The sequence below is a fragment of the Kryptolebias marmoratus genome, linkage group LG10 (genome assembly GCF_001649575.2).
Source record: "Kryptolebias marmoratus isolate JLee-2015 linkage group LG10, ASM164957v2, whole genome shotgun sequence".
Taxonomy (NCBI): Eukaryota; Metazoa; Chordata; class Actinopteri; order Cyprinodontiformes; family Rivulidae; genus Kryptolebias; species Kryptolebias marmoratus.
The window spans coordinates 19136148-19150547 of NC_051439.1; the positions used below are offsets into that span (position 1 = coordinate 19136148).

Consider the following 14400-nt stretch of genomic DNA (forward strand, 5'->3'; position numbering starts at 1 on the left):
CGATTCTCTCTCACATTTACTGGTTTTGTTGCCTTGGTCCAACTTTTTGTAGATTATTCAAATTTATTTATCTTTCTCATCTTTTTATACCTTTACACAGAGGCTGAATTCTTGTTTGAATTCGTACCACATATTTCACCAAAAACATTGCACTTTTCAGGCGTTGCGTTCGGGTTCCAGAGGAGTGAAAGCAGCTTTTTCTCAGATTCCTTTGGATAAGCTGTTGGTGAGTCTCTGACAGTCCCTCCTGCATGTCCTCGCAGGTCAGAGTTAACCCTTTCACATCCATTTCAAAGACTTGCAGCACATTTTATGGCTCCCAGATGATGTGCTGCTGGTTGGGTTTTCATGCGATGAGCTGTAGAAGCTTCCTTTATTCCTGCATCTGTGTTTGTGTCTCCAGGCCTCCTGCCGCTGTGAGGAAACTTTGCAGTTTGCTCCTTTTCTTGTCCGTTAAAAAAGGGGAAGCACCTACACAGAGCCTGTTTGCTGCTCGCTCGTTAGATGTAATTACGTGACCAGGAAACGAAAGGCAGAGCTGCGTCGGCGCAGACCGGAGGTGAGGGGAGACGAGAAACGATGGCGACCGATGAAGAAGCGTTTCAGAATCGAGCCGTAGCCGGGCTGTACGTCCACCTCCTCCTGTGTTTTCGGCTTCCTGGGCACAGCGAGGTGCTCCTTGGGCCAGGAAACGCCTCGGGCTCCTGATGAAATATTCATCCTCGCCGTGAGGGGACACGAGGAAAGCTACATGGAAAATTAAAAGGACCAAACAAGGAGAGCGGCTGGGACACATCCAGAATGACAAATACAGTCACTAAACAAACTTTTCTCAGTGGAAGCAGCTGTGAAGCTCTCTGCTGCCTGCCTTAATCTGTCTGAGATCTCCCGTGAAGCTGAAATCCAAAACAGAGTGATTAAAAAACAAGAAGCTTCCCCCCCTCTTTTTTTTTTTTTATAAATACGCCGCTCGGCAGAAACCCGACTCCCTGTTTGCTTCTGGTTTGAGAGTTTAGGGTGTCCTGAAAGTTGGCAAAGCTGGAAGTTTACGTCCAAAACAGGAGCGTCAGTGTTCCCGGCGGAGCTGTAATTCCAGTCGGTTCCATTACGCCTTCGTGTAAACACCGCCGGGGACAGACTGTCTGTTTGCTGCGACGCTTCACGGGAATTCGTCCGCTCCGAGGTTGGATGTTTCGCTCCATCCTTTGTGGTCGCGTTCTACAAATAAAACAACAAGCCTCCAAAAACGGCACAGAAACATTTAGTCACTTAAACCAAACTTATTTAATTCAGATTTTTTTCCCCCCTCCTGACAAATGTGACTGGTTTGAAAGCATCTTTTAAACATTTAATATATCTAGTTTTACCCGTAGTGACGAACATAACCGGTTTATAGGATGGCTTCATGAATTTAATGCCTTTATTTGGGATTTTTATCAACTAAAGCACCTAAAATTGAGCTAGAATTGGGTTTGCAAACCTAAAAATGTACTGAAAGTTTGAGTTTTTCAGCAGATGGTTTAATCTAACAAACTTTTTCCCTCTAAAAGTGGCTCCTTATTTTTAAAAATACCATTTTGTGTGTTAAATCCCTTCGTTTGGTTATATAAACAGTCTAATAAATCTGCACTGATTTAAAGGATGAGAAGCCCGATTTATCAGACACATCTTTGTTTTTATATTTACATGACATGATGTTTTTTTTAAGGATCTGAAACCTTTTTAAAAGCCATTTTTTTTCCCCCAAAATAAACCACTTGTGTTTATAAAACTTCACAAGTACCTCCAAAAGGGTTTGCTGTAAAGGAAGGAAATGGTTAATAATTCGATGAACAGGTTACTCTCTTTCAGTTGTGGATTCTTGGGATTTAAAAAATATTGAGTATTTATTTAGATGAGGGGAGTTTAACGAACGACGTGAGGAAGGATAGACTTTCTTTAACTAATAATGAAGGATATAACTTATACAATGCTTTAAAATCCTCAAATTTCTTTGTAGACTCTCACTTTTCCAGAATAAGAGACCTTTTACAGATGTCAGGTTTGGATTATTTGTTTGCAAACAGCTTACTGCACTCTTTGACCGAGTTTAAAGATGTTATTACCTCTGAGACCTGAAATAATTCCGTTCTCTGCAGATTTTTTAATGCACTAATCCTCACCTGCAGCCTGACGTGATGAAAGTCCCTGTGAATAATCAGCCCTGGGTGTTTGAAGTGACGCTTTGCTTCGTTCAGGAGCGCGCGCGGGAACAGGTCTGCTGCAGCCTCCTGACTGTGGCCCCATTAGGGAGAAGCCTGTATGTAAAATGACTGAGTGAATGAGAGCGTGGGGGGCCGTTAGAGCCTCCATTTGTCTTCCTGTGAATGGCCCATCAGTAAACACCTGCTAATATCATCATAGAGCCGACAGTGATGGATGAAAGTCATTCTCCTGAGATGGGAACAGTATGGCTGATTGGCCTCTTCGACACCGACGAGCATATTGGACAAAAATGACACTTTAACGAGCTCCTTCCCCGTGTTAAGTGCTGCTCGCCGGCCCCTTATCCCATGCTGCCGCCTGGTTGACCCTGGGCCACGTGAAGGCCCCCCTCCTTTCCTCTCCCCCGGCTCCTGCTCAGAAGCTGCTCGCTTCATTGGCTGACAGATCAGACTGCCATGGAGACGGCTCATTAGCCAAATAATGAGAGCCACACGTTGTCTTGTTACACCGTCGACATATTTGTGGCTGCAGACGGAGTGTCGGCCGCTCAAAGTGCCCCGTGATGAACACAGGATCAGGGTTTTTTGGGGGGAGGCCTCCTGGCTTCAGAGGGTTTTAAAAAACGCCTCACGGTTTCTGCTCTTTAATCGCTTCCCTGAGACGCTCCCAGCTGCGAGGCAGAAATGTTTAACAGCAAATGTCTGGGCTCTGTGACCTTTGAACTCTGGGATCCGTGTGCTGATCGGGACGACAAGGCTCTGATATGATTCAACGCAAACAGATGAGCTGAAAAAAAAAAACCTGTATGATTCACAAAAATGTCCTTTTAGGACATTACATCGACTTCCACTCAGTTCTATAGCCTAACCCTGACCTTCCTAAACCCAGAAATTATGTTCCACCATTTTAGAAACTGGGTTTTGGTTTAATCACACCAAAAAAGAGGTCCTAAAAGGGTCATAAAACCCAGGTGAATGCACACACAGAAGACACTCCAGGTAAGTCGGAGTTCATTCACATGTAGCTCTGCTTTTTGGACACATGAGGGCGCTGTTGTCCATTTGATTATCCTCTTTAGGAAGAAGCATCACTTCCACAAACTTCTCTTTGACCTGAAAACCTTTAACAGATGAGGAGTGTAAGAAGGTTTCTTCTGACCATATCACCAGAACCTCCTGGATAAAAAGTTAAACAGAAAAAAGCTTCAAGTATCATCTTTATATCTGAGATTATTTTACAGCTGAAAGGGTTTCCAGTCTAAATCCAGAACAGTAAAAAATGAAAATAAAGAAATAACCCAGATTTAGATACCTTAAATAAAACGATAAAACATATCAGACTCTGTTATAACACTTATTTAGCTACTCTAATTGTCTTATTGTGTAATTTCTCTGCTCTGATGATTTAAAAATGATTAAAAGTAATTAAGTTGTAAACATTTGTTTTCAGAAATCCAAATCTGCTTTGAGACAAGGTTGCAAGTTTAAATCAGCAAATGAAACAAGAAAATTAAAAAACCTTTATCATCTCTTTGTGCTATTATGAAATAATTAGAAATTTTAAAGTCTTTTTTACTTGTTAAGCATTATTTAATTCACATTTTACAGAGTTTAACTAGCTTTTTTGGAAAGTAGATCGTAATACTAGTTTCTAAAATCATTGAGGTGTAAAACAGATTAAAAAGACTACACCTAAAAGTGGTGTAATAACACATTTTAAGGTATTTTTGTCTATACTCCGTTCTTCTTTCATGAACTGTTCAGAAGTGTGCGGTTGAGACCGAGCAGACTCAACGTACCGACTCATTTATCAGACCTGCGATATAAAGGCATACCTGTCAGAAAAGTTTCATTTAAATGTGGAGTTAAAAGATTATATGCTACTTTAGTTACTGGAATCACTAAGTAGTGACTTTAAAGACATAATTTTTTTTACACAAATCTTAACTACGGCAAATTTTTCACATTTTTAGCACTCCAACCTGTGCTCATTCCAATTCATTTTGCCCGCATGAGTCCCAATTATGACTTAGTGTAAGATAAATATTAGATATTCCGAGATAATCATAAAAATGAGATGCTAAATCATTATTTTAAAATAGTAAGTCACATGTCAAAGTCATATTTATAAGATTTATGAGATAGCATAAGATACATCTCACAATTATGAGATATTACCTTATAATTATGACTTAAAGGATATTTTATTTTTCATTAATGTGGCAGAAATGGGGTTCCATACAATTCCACTATTTAGCAGTGACCACTGTAATTGTATTTTTCTTTGGTTTTTTTTCTATAATTAAAAATCTAATTTTGGCTTACTCATTAAAATATAAATAAGGTTAGAAGCTCTTGAGTAAAGAGCTAACATAGGAGCCAAAAAGAATCGATTCTTTATGTTTGGGTGAATCGAGTCATTTCAAACGGCTCGCGAAAAAGGAGCCGAAATTCCCACCGCCTTTTGGAAGCGACGCGGCGGGGCGCGCGCTGACAGCGTCACTTCACGCGAGACAGCCGAGAAGACGAGCGAGAAAAAAAAAGCAAGAAAACAAAACAAAACATTAACAACAAGACGGCAGTCACCTCCCGAAAAACTACCGCGACAGCCCGCAGACATGTCCGCCGCTTCCCGAACGGCCCTGAAGGATGACAAGGAAGCGAAAGGGTGAGTCCCAACCGCCGGTCACGCGCGCTTACCGTTAATTTAACCGAGAGGGGAAGAGATCACGGGAGTGTGGCGGCGGTGATGGTGGTGGTGGTGGAGAGAGGGGTGACATCCTTGTGATTTCTAAAACAACACGCAACGGAGGTGGAGGAGCCCGGCTCCGACGCCGAACGCCAATCCGGATCGTTAACCTTGTCGGGGACGTTCGGTGGAGCGACGCGACGCTCGGGTCGGCTCGGCTCGGCTCGGCTGTGCGTTCGGGTCGAAGCGGTTTACTGGGCGGAGGAATGAGGAAGTAGCTGAAAAATCACCTCCGTTTATCCTGCGGAACACAAACAAACCTGAAGAAAACACACACACCGGCTGCTCACGTGTTTCCGGTAACTGTCACAATACCGTTACAAAAAATAAATACATAAAAACGTTAGTTTGTTTGGATTTAAATGGAAGGAAACGGGTCACGTGCTACAGTGTTGAATTCAGGCTGCTCGTTTTTTTTTGTTTTGGTCACCATGGTAACCGCACACCCGCATTCTCTCACTCCAAAACAGCCAAGCCGGTGACAGGCAGACAGAAAGTAAGGCTCGGGGCGGAAACAACAAGTCGAATCTTAGAAGCTCCTGAATGGTGAGGAACCGTTTTTAAGTGTTTCGTGTAAGGTATGTGAGAAGTTTAAAAAAAAAAAAAAAAAAAAACATTTTGAGCTATAAGACAACAGTCTATGGGAGCGAGGTCTGCGTTCTGGGGGGATTTGAAGGAAAACCGTAAGTCCTGTAGCTGTGAGAAACATCCTGGGTGAAAAAAGTGAGAAATCTGTCCGATTTGATGTATAATTTGTTTATTTACCAAAACAAATTGTGGCACAAAGGTTAGTGACACTTTAACCTTTCTTGGAGAATTAATGCTTATTGTAATTATGCATTGTGTCCTTAATTAAAAAGAACCATAAATCATAAAGTTTCAGCTTCAGCTTTGGCTTATAACCTCCTTTTTTGCAAGAATTTTGTACCCTTGTGTTGCACCAAAACACTGTTTTTTATAAATATTTGCTCAATATGTCAGGAGCTCTGTTTAGGGTCAGACAAAAAATGGTGACAGAAGTGTAAAACAATAACGTCCCGAGTTATTAAGACTTAAAAATAAACAACTTGCCCCGTGTTGACATATCAGCGTTGTAACTTGTGACAACACCGAGCCTGACGTTCTGAAATCCCAACATATCTTTATAATTAACTGTAAAATCAGCCGTTTGATATATTTGCCACGTAGTTTAGAGCCAAGCGCAGCGGCGTGATGCGTTTTTTTTTTTATTATCTCTTTCCCAGGCTATGAATTCCTGTGAGCATGGAGAGATTTCAGATGAAGCGATGCTTGAAAAAGGTGAGTCCCGCCCTCTCGCCTCCCCCCCGGCTGTAATGTGGTGTCGCCACATTCATTTGGCCTGATCTCTGGGTTCTCCACAGAACGCGTGCAGGTCCGGGACGTTAAGGAGGAGGAAGAAGACTTCGCTGTCTGTGAGCCACCTCGAAGGCGAGAAGGAGGAGCCCCTGGGGCCCAGGAGGTCAACAAAAGGTCGTCGGCAGAAATCGGCCCCGGTGCTCATCAGTCAGCCGGCAGCAAGAGAGCCCGAGTCTCCGGTGAGGTAAGATCAGATCGGATCAGTTTTACTCCTGAAGCCTTGATGCTCCGGATCAGCAGGACTTCTGACCTTTTTCAGAGAACAACTAGTCCAAGTTGACAGTCTGACAGTCTGTGAAAATACGTCTGTTAGGAGTTAAATCAGCAAAACGCTAAACTATTTTAAGCTTGAGAGGCTTAAAATAACGTGCCGAACAAAGTGATCATCAAAGTGCTGCGGGACGGGAAAAAAAAACGGCATCTCTCAGTATCACGTTTGTTTTTTACAGAACTGATCTAGTTGGTGACAAAACAACCGTCGGGTCCAAAACTACAATTCCCAGCAGACAAACGGGAATGTCTACAGTTTTAGCTTAACGAGTCTTTTTTTGGTGCTAAAATGCCGTTTTCTGCTACTTTTCATTCAAATAAAAATTGGCAACAAGTTGTGTTTTTGTGGCAAGCTGCCTCAAAACGAAGCTCCAAATCAGAACGAAAGCTAAAATTAGCAAAACAGCAACTAAGAGCTAAATTAGCATAACTGTAGCGAAACGCTAAACTTAGCAAAGCCATAGCTAAAAGCTTAAAGGAGTAAAATCACTGCTAAAGACTAAAATTAACAAAACAGTGAGTAAAAGACTAAATTTAGCAAACCTGTAGCTAAAAGCTAAAAGTAGCACCCAGGCTAAAAGGAGCAGAACGATAGCTAGTATTACAAAATGACAGCTAAAAGCTACTTTTTTATTTTTCAGAAAATGTAGTGATTGGGGAAAACAACTAATGTAAAAAAAAAAAAACAACTTTGACCGACCCTCAAAAAGCTGAAGATTTATTGATCGAGAACATTTTAAGAGATAAGAAGGTCTGACTCTTCAGAAGCGAAATATAAAATAAATAAAGTGTGAGGTGTGTCTAAAACCATCTGTTGTTGCTTATTGAACTGGTTCTTTATCTTTCTAGGTGAGGCCGTGCTCGGTGGATGAAGGCAGCAGACACGAGGCTCTCTGCCTCACCACAGCTGGAGAAACGGGCGAGCGCCTTCAGGAGAGATCCAGGTTCTCCTACAGAAAGCCTCTTTTCAGCATCTCCCACAGGATTTCAGACAAGAGGAACACGCCGAACCTGGAGCAGCAGGTCGGTCACAACAGCTTCAGTCAGCTCGGCTTCAGCAGCGTCCTCCCGCCGCGGCTCCAGAGTCCGGAGCAGAACGGTCCGGGGGAAACCTTCGCCGCCTCGGACCCCTCAGGCCAAATGTCAGTGGCAGACTCCAGCCTTTACCCTCTGATTGAGAAAATGTTTTTCATCCTAAACACCCTGAACTCGAGCATGACTCAGCTGCACAGCAAAGTGGACTTGTTAACCCTGGAAGTCATGCGGATAAAGAAGCAGATAAAACCAGCCGGGAAGGTGACAGACTTCCAGCCGCCCCCGGAGTATCTGCTAACCAACGACGAACTGAATCAGCTGACGGAGCACACGTCCAGCGCCGGGGAGCTCGGCTGTCAGCTGCTCGTGCATCTCTTCCCGGAGCTGTTCAAAGCCAAGGAGTGCTCCCATGACTGCCTGGCTAGCCGGAGGACTCTGGAGTCTCTGCATCTGCAGTTGATCCGGAACTACGTGGAGGTCTGCTACCCTGCGGTGAAAAACAACAGCGTGTGGCAGGAGGAGTGCCTCCTCCAGATCAACGACTTCTTTAACCGCTTCTGGACGCAGAGGGACATGGAGAGCGCTCGGCTGACGAAGAAGCAGCCGGACACGGGTGCCGGGGTGAAAGCGGAGCGTCCTCAGACTTATTGTTTCATTAACGAGCAGGGTCAGGAGGAGCACATATCTGTGGATAACCAGCAGAGCAGCCTATCGGGGTCAGACGCTGCCTTAAACGCACAAACCACAGAGGAGCTGGATGAGTTCTCCTCCCCCGAGGACTTTGTGATCTTTCTCATGCATCGTCTCTTCCCTGACGTTTTCCAGGAAGGGAAAATGCCAGAAGGCTCCAACATTCTGGATTCCGACAAGATGGAAATCATACGGAGGTACATGGAAGCTAATTTTCCCGACGTGCCTGAGGACAGCTGGCTTCAGGCGTGCATCCAGCACGTGGAAGATGCTCTCGAGAGCCCACACAGTAATGGCAACGGGAGTGAATCGGACAATCTGACCTGTGAGGGCTACGACCTGAGCCTTCCTGAAGACGTGTCTGTCAGCAGGGCTCCAGAAGTGGGCGACTGTGACAGACCACACCGCAAGTCCAAGAAGTCGCTGTTCTCGCCAGTGGATTTTGAAAACCTGGAGATTCCTCCCCCTGACTTTGCTGTTCCCCAGGAGTACATTTTGTCCAGAGAGCAGCTGAGGAGCAACTACGAATGCAGCCTGTCCATCGGCAACTTCGCCTCCCGGCTGCTGGTGCTCATGTTCCCTGAGCTGTTCACCCATGAGAACGCCAGGAAGCAGTACAACTGCAGCGGTTCTCTTGGGAAGAAGCAGCTGGACCCCGTCCGTGTCAATCTGATCCGCCACTACGTGCAGCTGGTCTACCCCCAGGCCAAGAACGATCGAGTGTGGATGTTGGAATTCGTGGGGAAGCTGGACGAGAGGTGCAGGAGGCGCGACACGGAGCAGAGGAGGTCCTACATGCAGCAGCGAAAGGTGTACGGTCAGGATTCAGAGCAGGACTTCCTCTGCCAGATTAACCAGCTTAATCCAGACAACATGAGGGAGGATCTGGATATTCCGACTTTACCTCCTGAGAAAAGCAGCAAAGATTTCTGTAAGATTCCCCTCGACAAGCTGACTGTTTCCAGCCCCGACTTCCCCGTTCCTTCCGCCTACCTGCTGTCGGACACCGAGGTGCGGGAGATTGTCCAGCAGAGCCTCTCCGTGGGGAACTTCGCCGCCCGCCTGCTGGTGCGTCTCTTCCCCGAGCTCTTCACCGCGGAGAACCTGCGGCTGCAGTACAACCACTCGGGCGCCTGCAATAAGAAGCAGCTCGACCCGGTGCGGCTCAGGCTGATCCGGCACTACGTGGAGGCCGTGTACCCTGTGGACAAGATGGAGGAGGTGTGGCACTACGAATGTGTGCCGAGCATCGACGAGCGCTGCCGGCGCCCCAACCGCAAGAAGTGTGACATCCTCAAAAAGGCCAAGAGGTCAAACACTGTCTCCTAGTGTCCTGCAGCCAGTCAGCACTTCCTGTTCTTAAATATCTTCCAGTATAAAAGCTGAAATCATGTGGACTTAAAAAAAAAACTATCCGATGTAGGATGAAGCCAAGCTGTTATTTTAATGTCCTCGCCCCGTGTCACCTTTTGTCAACAGCTGCAGACGTTCTAGTTTAGGTAGTTTTGTTCTTTCTGGATTTAAAGAGGTTCAGCTGCTCCTGTTTAAAAGCCCAGAGCTGTTAGTTTAACACATTCTGTAGCCTTAAAAAAACAATAACCATGATAGTCGCTAAAACTACGTCCCGCAGTTTGTCTGATGACGGTGATGTGTGACATGTTTCCGTAGCGTTGACTGATGTAGCATCGTGCCACCACTGTTCTAACAACAATCTACTTACAGGCAGGTTGGGGAATATCTGGACGGGAACACTTCTCAGATTCTGCTCGTTTACACAACGACGGGTTTAAACCGAGGACGAGTGTGGTTTAATTCAACGAGTTTCACCGAAAATATTACATTCTGCTAAATAACAAGCTTTCAGTTATTTTTTCATACTTTTGTTTGGACTCTACCTCTGCACACGCTGTGCTAATTTAGCCATCTTTGTGTCAAAACATTTAGCTCATTCAGGAGACGGGTGCTGTGGGTTTTGGAACTTTTATACTTTTCAAAATATGTAACTGTATTTGGAAATCTTTTCTCTGTAGAGACGCATTAAGATCCACCTCCACAGCTCAGTGCTCTTTGTAATCTGCTGCAACAGACTTCTTCTGGTTTTGCCTTTTTTTACTTTTAGCTTGTAGCTAGACTTTTGCTACTTTTAGCTATCATTTTGCTTCTTTTAGCTAGTAGAAGCTAGCTAGTTTTTACCTATCGTTCTGCTACTTTTAGCCAGCCTTTTGCTTATAGCTACCAATTTGTTTTTTTAGCTAGTAGCTAGCCTTTTGCTGCTTTTAGTTTTTACCTACCGTTCTTCTACTTCTAGCTACTAATGTCACTTTTAGCTAGCCTTTTGCTTAAACCTTATAGCTACCAATTTGCAACTTTTAGCTTCTAGCTAACATTTTGCTAGTTTTAGCTACCATTCTGTTACTTAGTTAGCCTTTTGCTACTTATAGCTTTTACTTACCATTCTGCTATTAGCTACCATTCCGTTACTTGTACCTAGCCTTTTGCTAATTTTAGCTTCTAGCTACCTTTTCATTGCTTTTAGCTAGCCTTTTATTTCTAACCTACTGTTCAGCTTCTTGCCAACCATTGTTACTTGTAGCTAGCCTTCTGCTTCTTATAGCTTCTCTATGCTCTTTTGCTACTTTTACCCAACATCTTGCTACATGTAGCCCCTGATAGCTTTTAGCTTGTGTTCTACCTTTAGCTTCTTCAGCCATCAGAGCCAGCGGAGAATAATCCCAGCCTTCAGGACAGGAAGAACGAGGAGATGACGTAATTAAATATTTGGTTCTCCGTCGGGATGTTCTTAAGACACTCGCCTTGCGTTCTGTTCTGGTTCCACATATCTGACTAAGTTTAAGGGGTGATTTGGGTCATAATTCATCTGTACTGAGAATCTAAACGTTAACAAAGAATTTCACCAGAAAAATAAATCATATCAGTTTAATCATATTTAAGTAATACCTAATTTTCCATCTCGTATAATTTCCAAAACGCAACATTTGTTAGAAACTCCTTGAATTAAGAGAAGTCCACACTCTAATCACTGAATTTAAATTTCCTTGTTGTGTACAGAAGCAGACATATTGTTCTCTACCTAAATATTCTTGAACTTGTCTGTATGTTAAGCCTTCTTATAGAAGTTTATATTATACAAATAATTTAACATGACGATGGATCATGGTAACTCATTTCTAATAAAAGTTATAATAAACTAATGTGCTCCTGTTGGTATTCTGCTTTTATTCATTCTGTATTAGCAACATCCAGAGGGTAAAAGTGTTAATTCAGCTCTGTAGTGACGTACAGAAACACCTTTTTAACTGTTTTTAGTCAAGGTTTCTGAAGGTCTTTTAATGTTTTTTACTCAAATACCTGCCAGTCACTTTATTTTTCAATGGTTTTTGTAACATTTTGGCTCCTTGGGAGCAAATTGTCAAATTGTAAAGATAATAGGCGGATCAGAAGGTATATATGGTACAGTAAGAGCAAAAAAGATGTGTGAGAATAAAAAACCAAAAGAGCAGACAGCAAACCAGAATTTAATAAGCAAGGACATCAAATTAAAGAGTTGTCAACCTTAACATGTATGGTTATTAGCAGAACAGACAGTAAAACTGTACAGATTTAATCGTTTCTCCCATTTATTACTGTCTGAGGTATAAACATTAAACCCCTGTAGGTCCAAAATGCTAAACTTATTTAATTCCGCCCTTCTTATGTTCAATAATTCCCTTAAATATAAGTTCATGACTTAAACGCTTCGTCCCTGGAAAGCTCCAGGTTTTTCCATCGTCTTAAGGAGACTTTGTGTTTTTCTTTGTCACTAGATTTCCCTAAAATCTTCCTGAAGACGACTCTCATCACTGTGACTTTTTTGTTTTGGTAGTCCTCCGACACCACGAGGTCCAGGGTGTCCTCGGAGCTGACCTGGACGGGCGGCAGAAACAGGAGTTAAAAGTTGGGAGATTAGGAGGATGTTTTTGTTTGTTTGTTTGCAACACTCACGGTTTTACTTTTCTTGATGAGCTTATGTCCGTTTAGTCTCAGCTTGTTGTCGTAGAAGGCGTCCTCGACTTTGCTGTTGGAACAAAAAGAAGTTTTGTTTTTTTTTCTCCACAAGGATCCGTCTAAAACGTTATTTTTTGCCCCAAAAATAACGACTCACTTGCGCGCTAGATCCAGTCCAGACTTTAAGATAACATCATAGCGAAGAGACGGCACATATTTCTCTAAATCTTTATAATCTTTAGGTAAGCTCGGGTCTTCATCTTCGTAATCACTGTCCTCTGGGTCGATTTCCTCCTCTTCTTCCTCCTCCTCCTCCTCCTCCTCCTCCTGGGTGGCTCTGGAAGCGCCCTTCTTCTTGCTCTTAAACCTCAGGTGATGAACGGACCAGGTCTTGACGGCGTCTCGGCCTCGGAGGGCAGGCCTGAGGCCGCCCAGCGCGGAGAACGCAGAGCACCCCCAGAGCTGCCGGATGTGAATGGTTCTGGGACACCACTCTGTACGCCTCGACCCGTAGGCAGTAGCCAGGAGGTGCCGGGGGTTCAAGCGCCCGAGCTGCCTCATGGCGAGCATCTGGACCACCAAACTCTGCATGCTGGCATTCCAACCGGTCACTGGAAAAACGCAAGATTCAGAAAACTTTATGACAATTACGGCACATCATCTTCACTGGGTGGCTACCAGTTAATTTCTGTAATACAGTGTTTATCTTTTCACTCTTAAAAGAAGAGCTATTTTTTTTAATAATCTCAAATTATGATCAATTTATTTGAACAGTGTTTTTCTAATCCAAGCTTTACTAGTTTACACAATATCCTTTGTTTTTGTTTGCATGATTTAATTATTCTTGAGGAGAAACATGTTTGTTAAAATAATCACACCCACTTCATTAATTAGGGGTTAAAAATTTGTTGACAACAAAAACATTTTCCTTTTTTAGTAGATTGTACCTGCAGTATTTGTTAACTAGGTACTTTTATTTTGGCCAGAAAATGTATATAACTAACTTAATAGAAATGCCTATAGTATAACGTTTTTCATTGTTATTATTTTAGTTTTAATATCTAAAAGAAATGGATAAATGTAGTTTCTGCTGCCATAACAAGAAGTTAGCCAAGATAGCCATTTAGCGTTCCCTTCAAAATAAAAGCCTGCCTATGATTTAAGACCAGTTTGTATCGCTAATCCTGAAAACGGTTTCTGCAGTAATTAAAACACAGCGGCACTGCTTGTGCTCTACAACCACAATGGCGCAAAATGCGCAAAATTGGGGTTTAGTTGTTTTTAATAAACGTGACCGGAAGTTGTGTCTCAGCTGGTCCGTCAAAACAACAAATCACCGTTTGTCTCGTTTATGTTGCGTCTTTTTTAATTTGCCGCATCTCGTGATAATTCCATTTAAAATCTACAGCGTTCGTGCTCAGACAAGTGTTAAATTAATCTGTTTAAAATTTCAGATTATAGGAAGGAAAGGTCGAGGCTAGCTTTACTTTACTCCACAGCGCACGCGCGTTTCAGCGTTTCGGTTCATGTGCAACAAACACGCACAAGCTGTTAATGTAAGAAGCAAATAAACAGTTGTAATGTATTTTAAGAGTTTAAAATGTTATTCTGTGGCCCACTCACCTAAAGAGTAACCTCTCATAGCTCCGCTCTTCGTCGACTCTGCTGTTTTGGTTCCGGGCAGCAGCAGATTAAATTTACCGCCACCTGTCGGCCGGGCGGAGAACTACATGTTGGGCCCAAACTAAAAACTGGGGTCTCGTTTTCTTACATTTTCTTATGATTTGTCTGTAAAATAAAATGTTTAAGATCTAGCTTTTCATGAGGCTCAGAAAGCCTGACATCATTAGATTAAATTGGTGTCTGTGTGGTTTAGAAATTTTCAATTTTCTACAGCAAACCTTTGTTTAAAGCGGTGAATGTCAAAGCAGTCAAAGATTATTCCTATTACAAGAGGTTTATTCTCCTGGATTAACTGCATTGGATTACTGTTTGTTTTATTTTATTAGAGTATATTTGTTTTTTCTATACATTAGGGTCTAATGACATCTAGAGCTGTCAGCATTGTTG

The 14400-nt window shown here is 43.0% G+C and overlaps 2 protein-coding genes and 1 long non-coding RNA gene across 4 annotated transcripts; 1 reads left to right on the plus strand and 2 right to left on the minus strand.

Annotated features, from left to right (window-relative positions):
* Nucleotides 1-944: 944 nt before the first annotated feature.
* On the minus strand, nucleotides 945-5037 carry LOC119617393. Its single transcript, XR_005233622.1, has 2 exons — nucleotides 4905-5037; nucleotides 945-2297 (listed from the first exon to the last, which is right to left on the minus strand). It is a non-coding gene; the product is annotated as an uncharacterized LOC119617393 (long non-coding RNA).
* bend3 (BEN domain containing 3) lies at nucleotides 4720-11533 on the plus strand. 2 transcript variants are annotated; one of them, XM_017426132.3, is made up of 4 exons: nucleotides 4720-4872; nucleotides 6198-6252; nucleotides 6336-6514; nucleotides 7450-11533. In XM_017426132.3, the coding sequence occupies exons 2-4, from the start codon at nucleotides 6201-6203 to the stop codon at nucleotides 9652-9654; spliced, it is 2436 nt and encodes an 811-aa protein (XP_017281621.1). In that variant the 5' UTR covers nucleotides 4720-4872; nucleotides 6198-6200; the 3' UTR covers nucleotides 9655-11533. The 2 variants fall into 2 exon arrangements, with proteins under 2 accessions (XP_017281621.1, XP_017281619.1); XM_017426130.3 differs by lacking the exon at nucleotides 4720-4872 and adding an exon at nucleotides 5314-5499.
* A 309-nt stretch (nucleotides 11534-11842) lies between these two features.
* Nucleotides 11843-14046, minus strand: mtres1 (mitochondrial transcription rescue factor 1). Its single transcript, XM_017426142.2, has 4 exons — nucleotides 13954-14046; nucleotides 12488-12941; nucleotides 12328-12400; nucleotides 11843-12249 (listed from the first exon to the last, which is right to left on the minus strand). The coding sequence occupies exons 1-4, from the start codon at nucleotides 13970-13972 to the stop codon at nucleotides 12067-12069; spliced, it is 729 nt and encodes a 242-aa protein (XP_017281631.1). The 5' UTR covers nucleotides 13973-14046; the 3' UTR covers nucleotides 11843-12066.
* Nucleotides 14047-14400: the final 354 nt, after the last annotated feature.

Excerpts from the sequence above, each read along its gene's own strand:
- bend3 (XM_017426130.3), top strand. Across the intron at positions 6,253-6,335 it reads TGAAGCGATGCTTGAAAAAG|AACGCGTGCAGGTCCGGGAC; the intron begins GTGAGTCCCGCC and ends GGTTCTCCACAG. Across the intron at positions 6,515-7,449 it reads GAGCCCGAGTCTCCGGTGAG|GTGAGGCCGTGCTCGGTGGA; the intron begins GTAAGATCAGAT and ends TTATCTTTCTAG.
- mtres1 (XM_017426142.2), bottom strand. Across the intron at positions 12,401-12,487 it reads GGACTGGATCTAGCGCGCAA|CAAAGTCGAGGACGCCTTCT; the intron begins GTGAGTCGTTAT and ends TTGTTCCAACAG. Across the intron at positions 12,250-12,327 it reads TCATCAAGAAAAGTAAAACC|GTCAGCTCCGAGGACACCCT; the intron begins GTGAGTGTTGCA and ends CCGCCCGTCCAG.